At 39.7% G+C, this 22,767-nt stretch overlaps 1 protein-coding gene across 19 annotated transcripts in view; it reads left to right on the top strand.

Moving 5' to 3' along the window:
- The window catches only part of PHF20 (PHD finger protein 20), an 81,414-nt gene that overhangs the window by 25,799 nt on the left and 32,848 nt on the right, over positions 1 to 22,767 (top strand). For 7 of the 19 annotated variants that reach the window (XM_068912036.1, XM_068912024.1, XM_068912026.1 and 4 more), the window contains 5 exons: positions 2,051 to 2,438; positions 2,856 to 2,963; positions 3,943 to 4,122; positions 4,936 to 5,109; positions 13,598 to 13,873. In XM_068912036.1, the coding sequence (XP_068768137.1) occupies positions 2,051 to 2,438; positions 2,856 to 2,963; positions 3,943 to 4,122; positions 4,936 to 5,109; positions 13,598 to 13,873 (1,126 nt within the window). Of the gene's footprint in view, positions 1 to 2,050; positions 2,439 to 2,855; positions 2,964 to 3,942; positions 4,123 to 4,935; positions 5,140 to 13,597; positions 13,874 to 22,767 lie in introns of all 19 variants that reach the window. The other 12 variants (XM_068912019.1, XM_068912035.1, XM_068912021.1 and 9 more) reach the window with 2 other exon arrangements.

Genomic DNA, 22,767 nt, shown 5'->3' with positions numbered 1-22,767 from the left:
GCTCACAATGAGAAGGAAGACTCCGTTCACTGGAGTTTTGGAAGTTCCGGGACAGCCTGCAGTTGGCTCAGTGGAAGGGGGGAGAAAAACTAAACAAAACTGGCTTCCACCCCTGTGTAGTGTTAAAATGGATCTGATCAGGTAATGGAATGCATCCATGGCATTCCCTAGCAGTGAACTGTTTGATACAGGGATGTTCTTCCAGGTTTCATATTAAATAAAAATTATGGTAACATGAAATTACAGTTGAATGTTGTATCAGTAACTTACTGGGCAGGGGCTACTAAGGATTTTGATGGTGTCTCAAGCTGAACACAAATTTCAGAAAATTGAAGTTTGAAGGGTGTGTATGTGTGTGGCTTTTTTGTTTTGTATTAAAACAAACAAAAAAAACCAAATGTGTAGTATATAGCAGTATCATACAGTTGCTGATTAAATTAGGGATTGCAGTTGCTTTACATGACTCTTCAGCTGCTGTACGTTTCAGTAGCAGCAATAACAAACTAATCTTTAGCATGTAATTTTGAGTGAGAGACTCCTTGTAGAAGGAAGAAGGCTGTTTCTATATCCTAACCATTTTGCTGTGTGCCCTTTTCTGTGCTCTTGACTTTCACTCTTTTTCCATTGTCACAAGTAGGATTTAAATAAGAGATTTGCTATGCCTTAGCTCTCTATCTCATGAGTTGTCATGTCTTCATGAAAGAACTTGGCAGATTCTTGACCTTGTCTATGTCTTAATCTGTACTAGAAGAAGGGGGGGGAAAAAAAAACCAAAACCAAAACAAAAATCCTTTTCAAGTATAGCAAAAGACTTCTGATAATTTTAACCATAGGTAAAACTTGAAAAAGTCTGTGGTGCTCTGTTAACATTCTTCAGTAGGTAGACTAGAGTAGGACAATAAGCTTACAATACATAGTTTTTAATTTTATGTTAACAAACTTGTAAGGGAATTTGTAAAGTAACCTAAAATTGATCTTTAATTAATCTGTTTTAAAGTTGAGTATAAGTCAGTGTGTTTTCAAGAAGTAGTTAAAATCTTAAGGTGGAACCCAGAGCTTTTGTTTGATCTGTTGGCATAGGAGGCAAGGAGGGATTTTGCAAACTTTCATCCGATAGTACTGGTGGAAAGACTCAACTAAGTGGCTAGCTAGTGCTTTTTAAAAACTATTATGTCATAGGGTGAACAATTTTCCGTAGGTCTTTACAGCTTAAAAAACTTGGTGTCTTTCTTTTGGATTTGTTTGTGGGGTATTCCTTTAAATAATAAAGATTTTGCACAAGTTGAGAGCTACTTCCGGATAATGTAGAAGGCTTGAAAATACTTCTTAAACTACACGTCAGTTATGTGTTCAGGATAAGAGAGTTCCTTCAGATTTGCCTGTTTTTTTTTTTTTTTTTTTAAAAAAAAAAAGACAACCAGGATATCTCACATTGGTCAGGCCTTGAGGAAAAAATTGAGGGCATTCTTAAGGTTTTCAGGTACTCCTCTGAAAGTAAGAATGTAAGCGACCAGACCAGCCTTTTTAAAGTTGCTTTGCATTAGTAATCTATGTTTGCTTATCATGGATCCTCTAGAGTCTTTTGACCTTTTAGCAAGCCTTAATTAAGCACTAGAAGCTAGCTTTGTGAATCTATTCTGGATCTCCTTGTGAGCTTGCTTGCACGTTTGTTATGTGGGCCTGTTAATGAAAGGGTTTGACAGTAAAAAGTTTTCATGTTATTGGAACATAAAGTTGGAATGTGTAACTTCTCTTATTTACTAAAATTCCGAATGAAACCATTTCTTATTTAATTCTTAAAATCAATTACCTATGTCAAATGGCTGCTTAGTATTTGTTATCTTGTTAAACCATGATGTGTCTACTGCACAAGTCTTTGAAAAGTTCAGGTGCCTCGAAGTTCTAATGTGTGGGTTGCAATAAAATGACATGTGCCTTTTTCTTTGAAAGCTAGACAAAAATGCAGAAGTCTGCTAAATACAAAAATGGGGCCGGGGGAGGACTTTCTGATTGCAGGAAGTTAGTTTTCATGTCACTCTCTTTGTTCTAGAATATTGTGGGTAATGCTAAGCCTAAAGAAAGAGGTAATGAAATTCCGTCATCTCCTGAAAAGCGGGAGAAATTTAAAGAACAGAGGAAAGCAACAGATAATGCAAAGAAAGACAAGGATGAAAAGACATTAAAGACTGAGAAAAGGGTTAAGCAACCTGATAAAGAAGGAAAATTGATAGTCATCTCAGAAAAAGGCAAGGTCTCAGAGAAGACTATATCTAAGAATGGAAAAGAAGATAAAGAGAATATATCAGAGAATGATATGGAATATTCAGTAGATACACAAATTGAGAAGAAGCCTGAGAATGACAATGTAAAGAGTCCACAGGAAAGCGTAAAAGAAACTAAACGAAAACGTGGAAGGCCACCAGTAACTCCTCCAACAGGTATGTAGCTGAACATAAATTGTTCCGGCCATATTGCAGAAGCACTTGTAAACTTATCTAAGAGAATGAAAAGAGAATGAATGGCTGTTCTATTTGCAGCCTCAAAGTCTCTAGAAATTTAGACTTCTTGGTTAGGACAGCTGAGAGCATACTCGTTCTTCAGATTTAGAGGTTTTTAATAATTTGGTCAGAGATGAGGTTTAGGCAGCTAATCTTCATGTATTACTGTAGAATATGCAGGTAGTAGGATTCAATCCTAATATGTAGATATCTAAGAAAGCCAGATGAAAGTAGGTACGGAGATGTGATAGTTTACGCTTTATGAAAAGGAATAAGTAATGAGACTTAGGAATTTGTTTTAGTGAGTCTCCCAGCTTCACATCCAGTCAACTTTTTGTTTTCTATGTAAATATGTAGAGCAAAGTTCTCAAACGCTGCAGCCCATAACTTTAGAGTTAAGACGTCGGAAAATACCTAAAGGAGGTGAAGTTCCCTCAAAGCGTCCTAGGATTGAAAAAAGCTTGTGTGAGTATTTTTGGTATTTAACTATCACGGTACTGGTACAAATAAGTTCCTAAAACTTAAGTGGAATGAAAAAAGTCTGTAATATTAACCATGAAATGTGATACAAAAGATGGCTTAAATTCAGCACTTTTTTTTTTTTAACTGACCATTCGTATGCAGCATCGTTATTCTGAAATTCTTTTCCAAATTTTGAAAATTGGATTGGATAGAGGAGCTACAGGCTGAAGTTTTGATGCAGAAATTCACAGGGTGTCTAAACGGTCAGAAGAGCGTTTTCCCCAGTCCTGAGAAACTATTATTGCTTATTATATGGAGAATCTAATGCATTACTTACTAAAAACAAACAAAAACCATCACCAACAACAAACTTTAATACTTGATACACATTCATGTCACTGCAGTCTAATAGCTTCTACCTTGTCTTGGTACACTGTATAGTGATGTTGAAGAACTTCAGTGTGTTGATGAAGAAAGTAAGTTATTGTCTATGTTAGTATTACGAGCAAAGAGATGGGGAAGATCTAAAGGTTTTTTTTTTCCCCCTTGCCCTTTTCGTAGGACCGTAAAACCTAAAAATTGCAATGCATATATGTTATCCAGCGTAGAGTCAAAACGGTTTGCATATCTGAGCTATCTGTTCTAACTTCTGATATTATGAATGTGAGACAATTGCTCTTCAAAGTTTTATCAGTAAGAGATCTGTATTCTAATTTAAAATCTGTTACTAACAGAATATCTGAAACATTAAGACACCTGTACGATAAGCTTTAGCTCCTGCTTTTGTGCTTATATAAATTTGTTGATGTGATTGTAGCTTTTATGGAGGCCTAATTACCAGGGCTGTTTAACTCTTCATATTCAACTTGATCCTTAAAACACAATTTCAAACTATCACTTGGAGAGTTTTTCAGACACGCATGTGAGCTATTTGGTAATCCTGTGGCTACATACATAGTACCATAAGGTTTTTGTTTTCTAGCTCAGGAAAAATTGAAAAGCTCTTCAGATAACCATGAAAGAGACCAGATTAGGAGGCGATCATCAAGACTCTCATCTAGTGTTAGCCATGAGATTGTAAATACAGATCATGTCACAACAACTTCAACAGAAATTCAGCCTTTGAAAGATACTATATCTAACCCAAAGGAACTTGAGAAGGGTAAGTAGCTTCCTGGTATAGTCTGGGATATATGGTGGTGTGGAAGGCTTTTAGTTGTTACACGCACCATGTTTTCACTTGCATAACCTACAGATTATATATCTGCAATTAAATCCTGACTTCAGCAGCAGTGCAGGGTAAACCCGAGGAGAGCTTCTCTTGGCCTCTGCTGCTCTGACCGCCCTTCCTTTGCTTTTGACTTCCTCTCTGTCAGTAACCCTAGCATTTCCCTCACGTAGCAGGGAGCTTTTCCCAATAGAGGGATAACTAGCTGGATTCTCAGCTGCCTTGAAAGGGAGAGCTCTGCTGGTTAACCTGAAGTCTTAAAGGAACGATTTTTAAAGAGGGGCAGGTTATGCTTGTGGAAATGAGGTAATATTTAAATTGTTCTGATTTAGGAAGTAGTTTAAAAGATTGAATTTAAAGTTTAATCCACTTGTTGAACGCTAAAACAAACAAGAGAACTCTTTTTTTTTTTTTTTTTCCTCTACTAGACCGCGTAGAAATAACTTTTTCTACCCCCTGCTTCACTACCTTTTCCTCTCAGGGAATCTCTGGTAATGGATTGCACTGTTCTGTATCAGGTTATAATGAACTACAGCCTGTGCAAGTTTAAGCAGTTGAAAATTCAGAGGGTTGCTACAAGTATCTGGGATGTTTAAAGAAAACTAATTTTATGCTCATATAACAGTAAACAATCTGACTAAATAGATATTTATCTCCACAATAATGTGATGATCACACATATGGGTGTCTTGGTATATATACTTTTGTGTACACGTTACTCATTCAAAAATTTTTCCTCCCTTCTAGTTCAGTTAGAAATTCCTGTTGAAACTGACCAAAATTTCAGTGAAAAAACATCTTCTGGAGATGCATCACATACTACAGTACTCGGTGCAGATGCTAGCTTAAAAGAAGAAAAAGTTGAAGACACTGAGCCTTCCTCAGTTACTCACAGAACTGAAGAACCTTCTGCCGCTACAGGTTCAATTTTTGATTTCACATTTCACATAGGTGCTTTTTTTTTTTTTTTTGGCTTTAGGCAACTAATACCAGGCACCTCATGCTTTTAAAAGTATAATTAACAAAAATCGAGCCTTTGTTTAACTAAGGGAAGAAATGCTTATTTTGAGCTCTGAGGCACTCAGTTTTGCTGTTACGTGTGAGTTTTGGATTTGACAGCAGTCCTCCAAAAGGTGGAAATCATGATTTTTAAATGAGGTGGTGTAATATTTTTAGTATGTAGCAGGTGAAATTAGCAGAAATACTTGTTTTCAGGAAATAATTTAATGTTTGCAATTCTGGATTGGGTCAGACTAACATCTTTAAAAGATCAACTTTTGTAATTTCCTCTGTGCTGTGGGTACATGATAGCGTTGATATGCTTTGGGAATCCTGATTGTGCGTTTCTGTATCCTAGTGTTTTGGCTATTGTTAAACTTAAGCCCTAGAATATTCAGTGTTTGGTGCAAATTTATGGACTAGTTGAAACATTCCAGTATCTGTCTTAATAATGCATGTTTTCTCTTAGATTGGGGAGCATACTTATCCTGCTTTTTCAAATTAAAATTTCATATAAAAATAGTAGACTTAAGTCTAAGTATAATGCTGCCCTGGGATTATTTCTTGATAACTTTAATATCTGCAGTTAATTGGGGAAGCTTGTGCTAAAAATTCCCTAATTTATGCTTAATCAAGAAAGCTTCAAATTATGTGGAACCAAGCAGTTAAAAGGATTTACAATTGTTCAGCATTACTGGAGAAATCTTTATGTGCTAGCTTTCATTCTCTTTGTTCGTTCTTCCAGATCTCCCTTCCAACTTGCATGTGTTCTCTTTCACCCACTCTGCGTGTAACTCTGTTCATCAAGTGCCTTGTTTTTTTGCCACTGATAACATTGATGTGCATCTGCTTAGGTTTGATATAGAAGTAGTCTTAAGGCTTGAAGCTTTTTTTTTTTAATCTTGCCGTTGTTCTTAACAAAAAACTTTTGGTGATACCCTATTCCAATTGTGATATACCCAGGATCTCTTAACTTGATGTGCTGGGTCCATGCATTTTCCTTCCTACGTTCTGGCAGAGAGCTCAAAGTAGGGGAATGGCTGCAAGCTCTTTTTGCTAGTTAGATTGCTGTGTCCTTGCATGCCTGTAAAGTGTGTTTGGATATTTTTTAATTGGGGCATAGCTTGTTTTGGTTAATGAAAGTAAAAGCATTGGTTGTCTGGTGTAGCTGAACAGAGTAGTCAAGTAATCTGACAGAGCCTGTCTGATATCAAGGAAATACCATTATTCTTCGTAGTAGCTCTGAGTAAATGAGCTATTGACAGCCTCTCTGCAAATCTTTGAAGTAATAGAAAAATGTAAAAACTGTTGCTCCTTCCAGTGGCTACAGATGTTTCTCCCCGTCTTGTAGCAGGTAGAACCAGCTTAATGTACGTTTTAAAATTCAGGTTGAATACTTCTACTGAGTAACTGTGATATAACATTACTGTGGTTTCCTTGAGTTCACATACTGACAATTGAGGAAGCTCCTCTACAAAAGTGCTTGTCAGACTTAAATAGTCTGCCGTCCCTGCTTGCTAGATTGGTACCCTGTGTTAAGTCTCCAGCACCAGCAGTCTAACAGCTAATGCTGTGCTCTGATTCTTCCCTGACTTGCATGCGTACATTAGCTTTGAGATTACAGATACGTTTTACAGTTCCGTTGATATATTTGTCCTCTTGAACTTGTGTTATATGTTGGACTGAGATGCTGTGTTTTGTAATGGAGAGAAGGAGGAGGACAGTTCAGATGAATGTTTGAAACTTATAAGATGGTATTTCTCAGTTTTGCAGTTTTAGCATTTGGGGAGCATCACTTTGGCTGCAATTAAATTGGGTAGGACACTAGTATAATGCTGGTGTGCAATTGAACCATCCAGAATTTAAGCAACTGTGATCTCTTTGGATAGCTCTTGCCATTGTTACTGCTTCTCTCTGGTTTTTCTAATGAGTATGCTACTGAGCATTTGTAATTTGAGCTTAAACTGGTGAGAATTCTGCTCTAATATATAACACCATTTAAAAAAAAAGTGTAGTTCAAATCACACCAATGTGAATTACAAGATATGGAGGTACAAGAATTTTAACTGGATATAAGAAGTGAAGCTGTGGCAACATAACATTTGGTTGACTTAAGTACCAAAAGCCTCTGGGATAGTTTGTGGAGTCTTGGCATAAGCACATCCATCGGTACTTGTGTGAGTTGGATTAAAATTAGTTCAAGCTCGTACTGAATTCTGACCTGGAGATCTGGACTATGTTGTTGTGCAGAAATCACTTCTGGATGTGGATTTTGTTTCCTTTAATTAGTCCTCTTGTTTTTCATAAAAATGCCAGATGCATACATGGGTGGACATCCAGATATGGCAGATAAGTGTTTTTAATTGGAAAAACTTCTGAAGGTTGTGGGGTAAGAATTGTAGAGGGTTTTTTTTTTTTTTGAATGAATGCCTGTCGCCCGAAATCAAAGTATAACAATCTATGATAGTTAATTAACATTTTAAAATATTAATGAATGTCTTTACTGAACCAGGAATTGTTAAATCCCTGCATCCTATCAGAGATTTCCTGTAGTTACAAGTAGATTTGTGCTTTCCTGTATGTTTTCTGTCGTACCTGTGAGATCATGTTCTTATGTTCTAGTGTAGGTGATCTGCCTGCTTAGGGAACAGTAATGCTTTGGATTTCATCCGATAGTGTAGTATCTGAGCAGCAGTGTGGCAGAGATGTGTGCCAATGTGGGATTTTGAAACACCACCACCAACAAAATCCAGTGGCTTCCTGCTTTGTTTTTTTTTCTTTTTTTCTTGAAGAACAAACTCTCAAACTTGAATATTCTCATTGTTTTCCTAAAAATAACTCATGCTGGAAGTTTAAAGTTGAGTTTACTTAATCCTAAGTGATTCTCAAGTGAGCACAGAGATATCTCTCTGCATATTAATATTTGGATGTCAAACAGTCATGTTCTTTAGGCAGCCCTTCAGTATTCAAGAGATTGAAAAAGGGAGAGGTTTATTGTTAGAGTAGTTGATGTAGCTGATGCAGGTGTGGAAAAAATGGTTATTTCTTAGGTACAAGGGTCCCACAAAATAAAGTACGGAAGTTGAGGTGAAAGAGAACTTCATATTAGAATGGTGCAGCATTGTAAACCCATACTATTTTTTTATCTAGATTTTAATTCTAATCTCTCAGTTAATGGGACTTCATTCTCTTTCTGTGGGTATTACAAAGAGTATTACAAAGCATAATAGAATGAATAACTTCCACTTTCTTCAGTCTTTGGTGTTAGTGTTGTGGCATGGGTGGGTGAACCCTGGAAGTACTAGATTTAACAAGCATGATGGAAGAACATTACTTACAGGACTTTAAAATCAGCAACTTCTAAGGAAAAAAGCAGTCTCTAAGAATATTTGCCCCAATCACTGGTTGTTGGGTTCAAGACTTAAAATAGTCGCAATCATTTGTAATGGCAAATGTAATTTGGAGTATTTATATGCTTGTTATGTTTTAACATGTGTATATATCTGTATTCTGAAAGGGCCTTTCAACAGAATGGGTTATTGAAGTTAATTATAGGTACCTGAAAATAAAAATCATGTTCTGTATTTTGACTCCCCTAAGCTTTAGGGACAAGAATTGATGGTTAGGATTTAGCTCAGTTAAGTTATGTTTCAAATAAGGGGATTACAGTCTGCTAGTAAGTTCTTACAGCCAGTTAATGTTCTGTTTCGTATATCTGAAAACAGGCTTTAGAAGCACTCTACAGCTGTTGATGTGGCTTTACTCTTACAATCTGATTTGACTTTGAAGGTGAGCTGCCTTTGTCTTCCACAGATCTACTGTGGTATTGATAGTTCTATTTTCCAGAACTTTAAGATGTTTTTTTAAAAAAAAAAAATTTGCATAGATATGCCTCAGAGATTCCATTTGCCTTATATTTACCATGTGGCTTTCTAATTTTGTCACTTTTGGCTTTGGGTTTCAGTTAAGGAGAAGCAGAAACCCTTTTTCTCCTGTTTGAGAGAACAGCTGTGTATCCTGCAGCTTACCTAGGCAGGCTTTGATTCCTTCAAGGTGTTGTAAAAGCTATCTTGAGCGTAAAGACGTAGTGATGCCCCATCCTACCTTGCTAACTTATACTTTCCTATGGCTAGAGACCGTGGTCTAGAAACAGTGTTTTGTAGTTCTTTACAGATAGTGCTCAGAAAAACATACTACTATCAGTGCTAGGAGGAGAAGGTCGTTTATACCTCTCACTGTGCAGATAAAGGCTGCAAATCCACTCAGCTGCTAGCCCCATCTGAAAGGTGCATTGAGGTTTGTATGGTACTACACCATAAACTTACCAAGCTTTCTGTGCGTTGCAGATTTTCCTATCTGTTTTGTTACAAATTTAGTGCCAGCACAGGGAGAAAATGGTAAGCAAAGAAGAATTAGTCAAATTAGTGTCTTCAGAACTTCTTGCAATGTTAAATAATGTTTCAGGCTCAAAGATCAGAATTTTGAACAGCTATAGCTATTGAAAATGTGTAGGCTTGTTTGTTTTATGCCAAGCATCTACTTTTTGTTAGTTCAGTGGATTTTGGATGCACTGGAGGTACTTGGATGTTGTTCATATTTAAAGCAGTTTGAGGAGATCAGTTAGGCCAGGTTTTTTTTTTTATTTCACAACTCAAATTATGAAAGCCTGAGGTTTTGGAAAACTAAGAGAGCAACGTCGGTTGCTAAAATGGTGAATAGGACCATTTAGTGAGCTGAAGAAAAGCAATTGAAGTGAAAATTTCAGATGAGACGAACAGAAATAGGTATTCATGAGGCAGCTAGCCTAGCAGTGTGAAGTGATCCAAAGTATTGGACGTAAGGAGTGTCAGTTGGGCTAGCTATAACATTATGTTTAAAATGAGGACTGTTCTGTGAATAGATGTATTCCAAAGCAAGTACTGGCTCTGAAATGTTTTTTTTAGGATGCTGAGACAGACTCTGCTGAAGAGGTGACGTTAGGCCCAACAGGTCAACTTCACATTTCTTTGAAAAGATGAAAATGCCAGCTAGGAGATCTTGTCATTGTGATCCAGAATGGTGCACTTGCCTCCAGAATACATATTTATTTTATTTTTTAAGTTTGCAGTTCAAGCAAGGTAGCAGTAGCAAAGAGAAGAATTTCAAAAATAATGTGGATGGAAGCACTGGAGAAAACATGTTATAGTGAGAGGCTGTATCTGTTTAGTTTAATAAGAAGTGAAGGAATAATTTAGTCATCTGTTAATACTTATGTGAGGAGCAGAATATACACTAGAAGGCAACTGCGTAACAAAATCTCATGGCTTGAAACTGAAGCAAGACAAACTCTTATTTTGGGGGGGGGGGTGTGCGCAGAGAATTAAGTGCACTATTTGTGTTCTGGAATGGCTTAGCAGTGGGGTGCAGGGGCCTCCTCAGGAGTGGCTGGCTTTAAATCATGTTTTTGTGCCTCTGAGAAACCTAGTTGCAGCAGCAATCAAATTAAAGAATAATTGGAAAAAAAAAAGCAGTGTTCTGTTGGTTATAATCATTTCTTGGGGATTCGGTCTTCTGCATTGTGACACGTTACTGTTAAACGTAGTCTTAACCTGAAGCTTGTCCTTTGCATAATATAGAGCAATGAAGAAGTGAGATAGGGATTACTAAATTGGAAAGAATGGACTTTGTAGTGAAAGTTAAAGAAGAAACTGTTGTTGACCTTGAGTCTGTGTGATCAGTGTTGTAAGTTAATTGTATACCAGGTAAGAATTTTAAATTTTGGTTATAAATGTTCAAGAAATAGCAGATGGTTAATCAGTAGCTTACCTCTATACCCAAAGAAAACATGACACGTTCAGCTTACTCGGCTAGCTCCTCTGAAAAGGTGGAGGGCCTCTAAATTTGAAACTGTGTCCTAATAAAGCAAAAATTGCTTATGCTCCATAGAAATTGGTTGTTTTTGGTACCATGTTTAGTGAGCAAAAGTTGTATGTAAGCGTAAGGATGAAAGTTTTCCCCTTTAAATGTCTGTGTAACTAGTCAGCTTCAGAGCCTTTTTCAGTTTAGTTCGGACTCTTCAGAGGTTCTTCAGGGTAGGAAAGTTGCACATCAGCTTTATACTGTTCTCTGGCAGCAGGGAATTTGATTGTGTGTTACTTGGGGAGAAGGAAAGTGCCCCTAAATGTGGTGGTAATGGTAACAATTTAAGCCTTGTTCTGAACCATGTGCAAATGTTTGTTTTTATTACTCTAATCTGAGTACATGGCAGAAAGTTTTCCTCTTCTTTCCTTCCCCCTCCCCTGTGTCTTTGCCTCTTTGTTTCTAAACTTTAGCTGATACCTCTTCTAACTTGTATCTGATCAATTAGAAGCTGTTCCCTGTATCTTCTCAAGGATTTGTCCATCCTAATGGAAGGAAATTGTTATTGGAGCTTGGATACAGAACTCCTGACAGGGCCTCATCATGACAGTTGTATGAGGGCATAATGGTTTCCCTTGTCATCTTTATAATGTTTGTTTGAATAAAACTTCAGACCCTGTTGCCCCTTTTTGCTGCAACTGAGGAATGTTTTCCCATCTTCGTGTTACTATTAAACTGAGACAAACTCATTGTCATGAGTTCTGGTTTTTAAGCATTAGAGTCAAGAGAACCTTTCTGTGCTAGCTTATGTTAAACCCGCAAGCCACTTCATTGACCGTTTCTGAAATAGATTTTATTCTTTATGAGCCCAATTTTTGCTGCAGTGTGATGTACTTAGAGTTCAGTATTAGCAGATTGTCATTTTGCTAGCACAATTCAGTCAGTCATCTAGGTTTATTGCAATCTTATTACCAAAATTACTTGAAGCAACTTCCCTGTCAGGATGTTCTAACTACAGCTATGCCAAAACTTCCTCCCTTTTCTCCTTGTCATTTTCCCTGTGAACCACCCAAAACAATGTCTTCATTTTTATAATTTTTTTCTCAAATGTAACTGTAGTCTTTTAAACAACCTGGTGTGCGTAATTATGGCCTCTGTGGTACCACTACTTTTTTTTTTCCCCCTCTCTTTTGAATGACTTGGAGTTTTGTGTCTTTTACATAACAGAAGTTAAAACTGAGTATATTTTGAGTGCAGTTTTCTAGGATGCTTTACTTCTCTATGACATAACCTTCGACTGTGCAGCTCAGTAGAATTCACCAATGTTGTTGCTACATGCTGAAAATTTCTGAACAAGCTGGCCTGTGCTCTTATACCAAAATTATCTTGACACTATCTTTAACCCTTGCATTTACTCTATTCCTACATACATAAACTTGCAGAAAATCTGTACTGCAGTTGTCTATGTTTGAGTCCTTTTGTGTTCTTTGTTTTCAGCTACTCCTAATTTAAAGTCTAATTTTCATTAATGTGCTGCACACTTCTTAATTTTGCATCACTGTTGCCAAGTCTGGGTCTTTCCATTAAACACTTCCTCTTTCTTAATCCTCCAAGTTTGATAGTTCTTGTAAAACTGGAAATAATATTTTAGTGCTGGCAGAGCAAATAAAAAGACAATCCTTTTTTTGTTAAAATCAAACTTACCTCCTTTCATGACTCCATTTTCCTCTATTTGTTGATTTATTTATTTTGGCAGGGGAGGGTAAGCTGAGTGCAATTAGTGATATATAATTGTCTAGATCTCTTACAATACTCTGATATAAGTGCCTTAACTTTGTTCCATTTGAGTCTGAGGACATTTTTGCCACCTTTGTTGAGAAACTACCTAATTACAAAATCTCTCCTGTGAGATTTAACAGTTGCAAGCAACTTTCCTTTTGCTTCATTTCATTCTTCTATTGCTGCTTGAAAGTTGCAGTTGATTTTCATTTTACTTGGAAAAGGTAGTTCTGACATGCTTGTCTAATACCCTGTTGTTTAAGTAATCAGACTTTCATGATAGGACAAGACATCCAGAAAGCAGATAATAAAGTAGTTATAAGCAAAGAAGCAAAGCTGGTTTTCCTGGAAAATGTTCTCACCAAAGCTGTCGATAATTAAAAATACTTAATAAATATTATCTTCAGTAACTGTTTAGTGAAATACACAGTCTTCGTTTAATTCACAGTCTTAGTACTATGGGTAGCACTATATGTGGTCATATTAGATGTTGGCCAAAGGGCTTAATGAAGCAAAATGTCGTCTTTTGACAGTAATTCATTCATAAGAAACGCTGACATCGAGAAACACTGGCAATCAACTTGTAGCACACTAGGGCAGGGTTTTCTCCTACTTTGGGCTATTTACCTTAAAGGTAGATGTAGCATTGGAATTTTATTTTTAGCGTTTCATAGCTAACTTAACTTATGCATGTCTTATTTATTAATTTTTTTATTTATTATTTTTAGTTTAGGTAACTGTTTGATTAAATATAGCAAATGCATGGGGGAATTTATCTGTTTTGTTCTTACAGTAACAAAACCTTGTAGGAGAGCAGATTTTCTTGCATCAAAAGCTGCAACTGTTGATCAAGATCACAAGTTTAGATGCAAGTTCTTGGACTGTTCAAAATCCTTCCGCAAAGCCAAGTTATTGCATTATCACATGAAATATTTTCATGGAGTGGAGAAGGCTGCAGAATCACAACAGAACCCAGTAAAAAGAAATATTCAAACCAGAAGTTCTTTGGCTTCTGAAAGAGCTAATCAAGAAAGGTCAAAAAGAGGACGGACTGCAGCTGGTTCCATGTGTAAGTATGTTGCTGAACTGTTCATTTTTTTTAAACATCAGTAGGCAGGACCAGCAGGGAAAAGCAGGAATCGGTTTTCTTCTGATGCCTTTTAGGCCAAAGGAGTCTCTTTAGGGCTTCATCTTCCATATTTCTTCCGTGTATCTTCCATACTCCTTCGTAGAGAAGGAGAAACATAATGATATGTTTAAACATAATGATATGTTTATGATTGTTTTGGAAAAGGTAAAAATTGAAGAGATTCCTTCATCTAGAAATACAGATCATGTTCTGTAGTGAACTGACTATGCAGCTTCTCTTACACCCTTGTAATAACTTAAGTATTAAAACTTTGTTCCTTTTTCAAAACTATGTAATCTCTTGAGTTTCTGACCTTTTTGTTTTGCTTAGCAAATAGAAAAAGGACAGAGGAAATCATTTAAAGAATCTGTCTGGGTAACTCCATTTTTGTCTTACTTCTTACTTGGTCTTCACATTCCATGATCTGATTTCATGATAGTATTCAGCTAGCAATCTAGTACAGATTTCTGTGATATTTACAGTTCTTGTTGCTGGACCTCTGGGGAAAAAAATTCTAGGATTATCAAGTACAGCTGTTGCAATTTGTTGAACGATCCTCATACTGCTGATGGGTAGTGGAAATGAGGAAAAGAATCTCAGTGGCTTAAAAAATAAAAAAAAAAGAGGGGGGGCAGAATTCTTAAATTATAACTGCTTTGCAACCTTCAGAATCGTGTTGGTTAACTTCTGCTTCTCAGTTTCGTTCTCTGAAGAGCATACTTTCTTAGTGTCTTATATAACATCGGAGTCACAATCTGGGCTTACCTGTGAACTAAGCATTGTTGCTGATAACACGTATCCATGCTTTGGTCCTGTGGACTAGTTTCTCTTTGTACTGAAGCTCCGTATGAATAGTCGCATTTATCTCTTTTGTCTTCTAATTGAGCCCATTTTACAAAAATCCAGCTGCTGCTTTGCTGAATTCCCTCCCCCTTGTTTTTTCTTAATGTCTTTTGCATTTGAACTTTCATTAATATTCTATATAATTACTTAGGAACTTCAGAATCGTTCACTGAGCTGTAGGTCAGTATAGCAAAATATACCTAGCCTTACTTTGCTTCATGTCTGATCTGCTCTTCCTAACGTGCCCAACAAATATTTTTCTTCATTTGAGATGCTACTGCATGTTTCTAACAAGATAGAGTAACTTAGAATCCTACTTCTGCATGTGAACTTCTATATATCAGACACTTCTGTAACTTTAAATAGTGCAGAGGCATAAAGTTTGGTTAAGCAGAGGCATATTTTCCTTAACTGAGTCAGGGAGCGCCAACTTGTGTGTAGTATTCTTTGCACGCAGCTTTAGTGAAACTTTAGCGCATAGGGAGACGCACCTGAGCCCAGCAGATTTATGCAGAATGGCTGTTAACACTGCACAGGATCAGAATAGGCTTCCTGCCTGTCAACGTGCTTTTCCTTAACAGATTTCTAATCTACTTTTTGTGACGCTGCTTAATTATTTCAGTTTGAGAATTTATTTTCCTGTGATTCAATCTTGTATGAACTGACTAGTGATTCAAGATCTTGACCCTTTCATCTACCCTTTCCCCCAAGTGCACCCTACTGGTTTGACGTCATCACCTTGACTGCATTGGCAGGTAACTGTTTTTGGTGTTGAGTTGTAATTGCATTTCCTTATATGCTCTCCTTCCCCCACCTTTCTTCCTCAGTTTGTGAATGATGACTTTTAAGTTGAACTGTTTCAATTCTGTAAAATAGCCTTTTGATTATGCTGAAAGCTATCAAACAGTGAATTGAGGGGGGAAGGTGGACCATAAGAGAGCGAAGGCAAGACACCTTCGCTGTCAAAGCCTGCTGTTGCAGAGCTACCGTAAGGTTTTCCTTGATGAGAAAAGGTAATGTCATTGTACATCACTGTTAATCACGCATCTCTGATATTAAGAGTCATTTGGTTTTTAACTCAGTGTGTTCTTAATTTTTCTAGTTCTTGCTGTACTAGTACCTCAAACGATGTAGAAAAGAGGTTATCCTAAAGTAGGGCTACCTCCTTTGGCTTATGTACCTTTTCATTTTAACTTTTCATACTGTTGCATCGTGTTCTGTTTCTCAGTCCTTTTGCAAGGATCTCTTCTGTTCTTAATGGCATATATTGGAAGATAGCCTGTAAGCAAGACTCTGTCTATGCTTGCTGGACATTTTTATGTTATCTTTTTAAAAAGATGTTTTGGGATGTACTGCTTAATGAGAGTACAGGCTTTCGAATGCCTAATTAAGTATGATACATGGTGGATTTACTTTTTATCTTTGATTTGTTTTTGTGAGTCTTAACAAAAAAGTCCTATTCAACATGTACCTATTAAAACATGTTTTTGTGCAAATGTCTATTCTTAAAATATTTTGCTATAAGGTGCAAAAACTAAAGCCTTTCAGTGCTTAAGAAAAGTTAGCAGAAAATTTCTATCTGACAAAAGACTGTGGAAATGAGGGGTTTTTTTTCTCCATAAACTTGAAGATACTCTGGCTTTAGGGCCTCTATTTCACAAATTTGTTCTGGAGTTTTAGAAATATTTGCTGCTTCTGCATTTAAAAAAAAAAAAAAGTGCTTGTGGGACTATTGACTAGACTTAATATGCAAACACTTGGGTTTTTTTTGTTTTTTTTACTCTTTGAAATTAAAGTTTTGACAGATTGGAAAGAAGATAGGTGTAAGTGATCTTCATTGACTGTGGTGTGGCAGGCAAGAAAGAACAAAAATTGATGTAGAGTTACTCTGTGCTAGAGTGGAGACTCTGATGATACAACTGTTCACATACTGCAAGTTTTCTCCCTTGGCATTACCTTCAAAACTTTGAGCTACCAAGGTTAATTTGGAACCAAGTTGCCCTGTCTCTCCCCTATGTTTCCATGGCAGGCTCTTTCTTCAGCCGTGGCAAATTTGACTTAAAAACACACACACACACACACACACACACACACACACACACACACACACACACAATACAGAATTTAGAAAGATGTTTTTAAGGAGAGGGGAGAAAAGAAATACTATCACTTAGTTTGTAGGTTAGAGATCCCCCCACTTGTCTGAACAGAGTGGTGCAGGCTTACATGACTACTGGTTAGATTCAGGCAATACCTCCTTTAAGTTGAAGATCATTATGATGAAACAGCTCTTCTGTTGTCTCTTCTCCCATACCCGGTTTGGCAATACTAACCTCCATGAGGATTGCTGCTGTTTGGCCTTCCCCAACAGACCTGTCCTTTGTAAAGAATAAGGGAATTGATTATGTGTCCCCTTGGGGAGTAGGAGATGCAGGCACTTCTACTCTCAACTCTTGGATTGCTTTGCACCACTGCAAGTGCATTATAGGGCTATCTGCCCCCTCTCTAAGAGGAGAATCAAGAGCTGCACAAATCTATGTGGATCCATGAGATTAAAACAAGCTTTTTTGAATGTAGGCTGCAGATGGCTTCTCAAAGTGCATGCTACAGGAAGGAGTTCTTCAGGTTTTTGACAATTCAAATTAAGATGTTACCTCAAATTAGGCACCTGGAAATTGAATGTGGTATAACTACTGTTAAAATTTTTAGCAAAGTTAACTTGGTGTTTGCTGCAGTGAAAGAAAAGAGTATAACCGCATTCTGCATTAATATGCATAACCATAAAACAAGCATTTTCCTTCTGTGGCCCTTGTTTTGTCTGCACAATCATTTAGTTTAATATGGATAAAGTATATTTTCCCTTGCCTTGATTGTGCCCTACAAACACGTACTGTAAATAACTTCCTGTAAAGATGACTACTTCTTCAGATGCGTCAGTCCATCCTGTTATATTTGAAGTGCCTGCATAATGATGTTTTTAACAGAGATGTTTGTTGTGGCCTGAGTTAGACCTTTCCAAGGGCGTGAAGCATGGAATATCTGTGAAGCCTTTGTATCTTCTTCTCGTAACTTGGTGAACATCTGAAGTATGACTCTTTCTTGAGTTTGAGTCTTTCTGAATTGGTGGTTTTTACTTGTTCCATTTAGTAAAACCTTCTCATTTGGAGGATTGACAAAATTTAGTTCATGCCCTCATGCCAGGGATATCCTGGTGTGGTTTTGTTGTTGTTTTTTTTGTGTGTGTGTGTTTTTGTTTTTAACTGCAGCTGGCCATGACAAGTGTTGATTGGTTGAACCACTTTTCTAAAATCTAAAAGTCAAAGAACTTGTGGCTGATTTTGGTGCTTAACAGATGATGCACCTCACCTCAAGCCTTGTTGAGGGATCATATTTCATAGATGTTGAAGATTCATCAGAAAATTCTAATCTGATCAAATGTGAACAGTGACAAGAAGGGGAGCGTGTGTGGGAATCCCATCAAAACATTTGCTAAGGTGGCTGATGTACCTAGTGTTAATTGCCATTCAGTAATGCTGACAGGGTTGATAGTGGCCTCAGTGTAACTGTTGTAATGGCAGGTACTTCATCGGTTGGTGTACTTTCACTCCTCGGACGTAGTTCGCTTCCTCTGAGGAGTCTTGCTCTAATGGAAATTAGAACTGATTTTGAGAATTCAGAAATGCCTTGCACTACTGGACTGTGTTTTTTTGGCATGCTGGTATATAATGGCAACCTCAGTCTGGCAAGATCCTGCCTGCTTTAGGTCTGTCCTTCTCCTTGCCATGAGGAAGGAAGAACAGTAGACCTGGGATATGGAATTCAGAGACTGCAGAAATTCTGTCTCCTGCTCCTGAGGAGTCCACAAAAGGTACTTAAAGAAGAAACATGCCTTTTGTCAGATTTAAATTTTTATACGTGATTCTTCACTCAGTTAGCCTTAATGTGACATGTTATAGCTTAAGTGTCTTAATAGCAGGAATACATGTATAGCAAAAATGGTTTTATTTCTGTTACCAATGAGATTCTAATTATGCATGCATAGGGAACAGGATGGCAAACTTGCTCTGACTTACACACCTAGGGTATCCTGTTGTTAACTGACGGCTCTTAACATGTAAATGTCCGCTGCATAGTGGTTTTCGGGGCAGTCTTGTGTGGGGTTCCTGTGTTCCTCTGAATATTATGACTGATAGATGCCCCTTTGCTAAGAGGGAGAATGTGCATGATTGACCTGCACAGAGGGATTCAAGTTTCTGAATAGGCAAAGATCAGCATTAACATCCTTGGAAGCAGTGTTCTGCAGAACTTGCCAATCATATTTGTGCCTTATCTCAAGATACTCCATTTCAGTTATGGAGTATGACAGTGGTGAATTCAGTAGCTGTAAGTCAGGATGATATATGATCTTTCAATCCTTGAAAGATAATCAGTGGATTTTCTCAGCAAATGATTTTGCAGCTGTGGATGGTGAATATTATCTAATGGACATTTCAGAGTTCAGCCTCTTTGCTTCCTGTGGAGGTTGGATAATCTTTTCTTAACTGAGATCAGACATCCTTTGTGTTCCACTGAACAGAAAGCTGTGCCTTGTCTCTCACTGATTCCTGATGCGTTTAAGTCCAAATTCCTGTTGAGGCTCTGCCTGACTAGACCTAGTGGTTTCTGCATGGTTGAGATAGTTTCAAGGTCTGTATTTGTTACAGTTTCAACATTATTGTCACTACTTCTGGATCAGCTCTTTATATGGCAGAGGATACTTTCCCAGGTTTTGGAAAACCAGTCATCACAGTATGTATGGAAAAAGGATGTGGGCAGTTAATGAACAAGCCTGTTCCTCTGTGGTTCAGAAGAACCACATCAGTGGAGAGCATTTCACAGGACCATCTGGTTGGCCAGCCTGGTAAGGAGGGCTTTAAACTAGGAAAGATGGGGGAAGGGGAGTGGTGCAGAGACAGGGTAGTCAGTAAAACGCTGCTCAAGTCAGGATGCCTCCAGCGGGTGCATGCAGCCAGAGGAGACAGCATGCAACATGGCTACGGAGGATCCTCTTGCACCTCTCCCGGGAAGCTTGCATGCTTGACTGGCTCTCTGAAATGCCTGTACACCAATGCACACAGCATGGGGAATAAACAGGAAGAGTTAGAGATCTGTGTGCGGTCGCAGGGCCATGATCTCATTGCAGTTACAGAGACATGGTGGGACAGTTCACATGACTGGAATGCGGTCATGGATGGCTACGTGCTTGTTAGGAAAGACAGGCCAGGAAGGCGAGGTGGTGGAGTTGCTCTTTATGTGAGGGAGCAACTAGAATGTATGGAGCTCTGCCTTGGGGTGGATGAAGAGCAAGTGGAGAGCCTATGGGTAAGGCTTAAAGGGCAGGCTAGCATGGGTGACACAGTGGTGGGGGTTTACTACAGGCCACCTGATCAGGAAGAGGAAGTCGTTGATGAGGCCTTCTACAGACAGCTGGAAGTAGCCTCACGATCACAGGCCCTGGTTCTCATGGGGGACTTCAACCACCCTGACATCTGCTGGGAAGGCAGCACAGCTAGGCACAAACAGTCCAGGAGGTTCCTGCAGAGCGTTGAGGATAACTTCTTGACCCAGGTGGTGGAGACGCCAACGACGAGAGGTGCGCTGCTAGACCTTGCACTAACAAGCAAAGAAGGTCTAGTTGGAGAGGTGAAGGTTGGGGGCAGCCTTGGCTGCAGTGACCATGAGATGGTGGAGTTCAGGATCCAAAGAGGAGGAAGCAGGGGCTTGCAACCCTGGACTTGAGGAGAGCCAACTTTGGCCTCTTCAGGGACCTGCTTAGGGGAATCTCCTGGGCTAGGGCCCTAGAAGGAGGAGGGGTCCAAGAGAGCTGGTTAATATTCAAGTATCACAGGCTCAAGAGCGGTGCGTCCCTCTGAGTAAGAAATCCAGCAAAGCGGGCAGGAGACGTGCATGGAGGAGCCAGGAACTCCTGGCAAAACTCCAACAGAAGAAGGAAGTACACAGAATGTGGAAGAGGGGACAGGCCACTTGGGAGGAATACAGGGACGTTGTCAGAGTGTGCAGGGATGCGGCAAGGAAGGCTAAGGCCCAGTTGGAATGAAACCTGGCAAGGGATGTCAAGGACAACAAGAAGGGCTTCCTCAAATACATCAAGAGCAAAAGGAAGACTAGGGAAAACGTGGGCCTGCTGCTGAACAGGGTGGGTGCCCTGGTGACAAAGGATATACATAGAGGGCAGAGTTACTGAATGCTGCCTTTGCTTCCGTCTTCACTGCTAAGGCCAGTCCTCAGCAATTCCAGACCCTGGGGACAAGAGAGGAAGGCTGGAGAAAGGAAGACTCTCCCTTGGTGGAGGAGGATCGGGTTCGAGATCTTTTGTCCAAACTTGACATCCACAAATCCATGGGCCCTGATGGGATGCACCCACGAGTGCTGAGGGAGCTGGCGGATGTTATCGCTAGGCCACTCTCCGTCCTCTTGGAAAGGTCCTGGAGACCAGGAGAGGTGCCTGAGGCCTGCAAGAAAGCCAATGTCACGCCAGTCTTCCAAAAGGGCAAGAAGGAGGAGCCAGGAAACTCCAGGCCTGTCAGCCTCCCCTCCGTCCCTGGAAAGGTGATGGAACAGCTCCTCCTGGAGGTCAGCACTAAGCATCTGGAGGACAGGAAGGTGATCAGGAGTAGTCAGCATGGATTCACCAAAGGGGAATCATGCTTGACCAATCTGATAGCCTTCTATGACGGAATGACTGGCTGGGGAGATGAGGGCAGAGCAGTGGGTGTTGTCTCCCTGGACTTCAGCAAGGCTTCTGACACTGCCTCCCATCACATCCTCCTAGGTAAGCTCAGGAAGCATGGGTTAGATGAGTGGAGAGGGTGAGGTGGATTGAGGACTGGCTGGATGGCCGAGCTCAGAGGGTTGTGGTGAATGGCGCAGAGTCCAGTTGGAGGCCTGTGGCTAGTGGTGTCCCCCAGGGGTCAGTCCTGGGTCCAGTCTTGTTCAATATATTCATCAATGACCTGGAGGAAGGGACAGAGTGCACCCTCAGCAAGTTTGCTGATGATACTAAACTGGGGGGAAGTGGCTGACACACCAGAAGACTGTGCTGCCATTGAGAGGGACCTGGACAGGCTGGAGAGCTGGGCGGAGAGGAACCTCCTGAAGTTCAACACAGGCAAGTGCAAGGTCCTGCACCTAGGCAGGAATAACCCCAGGCACCAGTACAGGCTGGGGGTTGACCTGCTGGCAAGCAGCTCTGCCGAGGAGGACCTGGGAGTGCTGGTGGACAACAAGTTAAACATGAGGCAGCAGTGTGCCCTTGTGGCCAAGAAGGCCAATGGTCTCCTTGGGTGCATGAGGCAGAGTGTGGCCAGCAGGTCGAGGGAGGTGATCCTGCCCCTCTCCTCAGCCCTGGGGAGGCCTCCCCTGGAGTGCTGTGTCCAGTTCTGGGCTCCCCAGGACGAGAGAGACATGGCACTGCTGGGGAGAGTCCGGTGGAGGGCTACCAAGATGATGAGGGGCCTGGAGCACCTCTCCTCTGAAGAAAGACTGCAAGAGCTGGGCCTGTTCAGCCTGGAGAGAAGACTGAGAGGCGATCTCATAAATGTGTACAAGTATGTGAAGGGAGGGTGTCAAGAGGATGAGGCCAGTCTCTTCTCCGTGGTGCCCAGCAACAGGACAAGAGGCAGCGGGCACAAACTGAACCACAGGAAGTTCCGTCTGAACCTGAGAAAAAACTTCTTGACTGTGAGGGTGCCTGATCAGTGGAACAGGTTGCCCAGAGAGGTGGTGGAGTCTCCTTCGCTGGAGATATTCAAAACCCGTCCGGATGTGATCCTGGGCAATGTGCTCTAGATGACCCAGCTTGAGCAGGGGGGTTGGACTAGATGATCTCCAGAGGTCCCTTCCAACCTAAACCATTCTGTCAATCTGAGGTCAAATGTGCTGTTTATGGCAGAGTATAGAGAGGCTTCTGATTCTGGGATTGTCAGTTGAGA

Source organism: Struthio camelus, chromosome 18 (genome assembly GCF_040807025.1).
Source record: "Struthio camelus isolate bStrCam1 chromosome 18, bStrCam1.hap1, whole genome shotgun sequence".
NCBI classification, from domain to species: Eukaryota; Metazoa; Chordata; class Aves; order Struthioniformes; family Struthionidae; genus Struthio; species Struthio camelus.
This window is presented reverse-complemented; position numbering and strand designations above follow the sequence as displayed.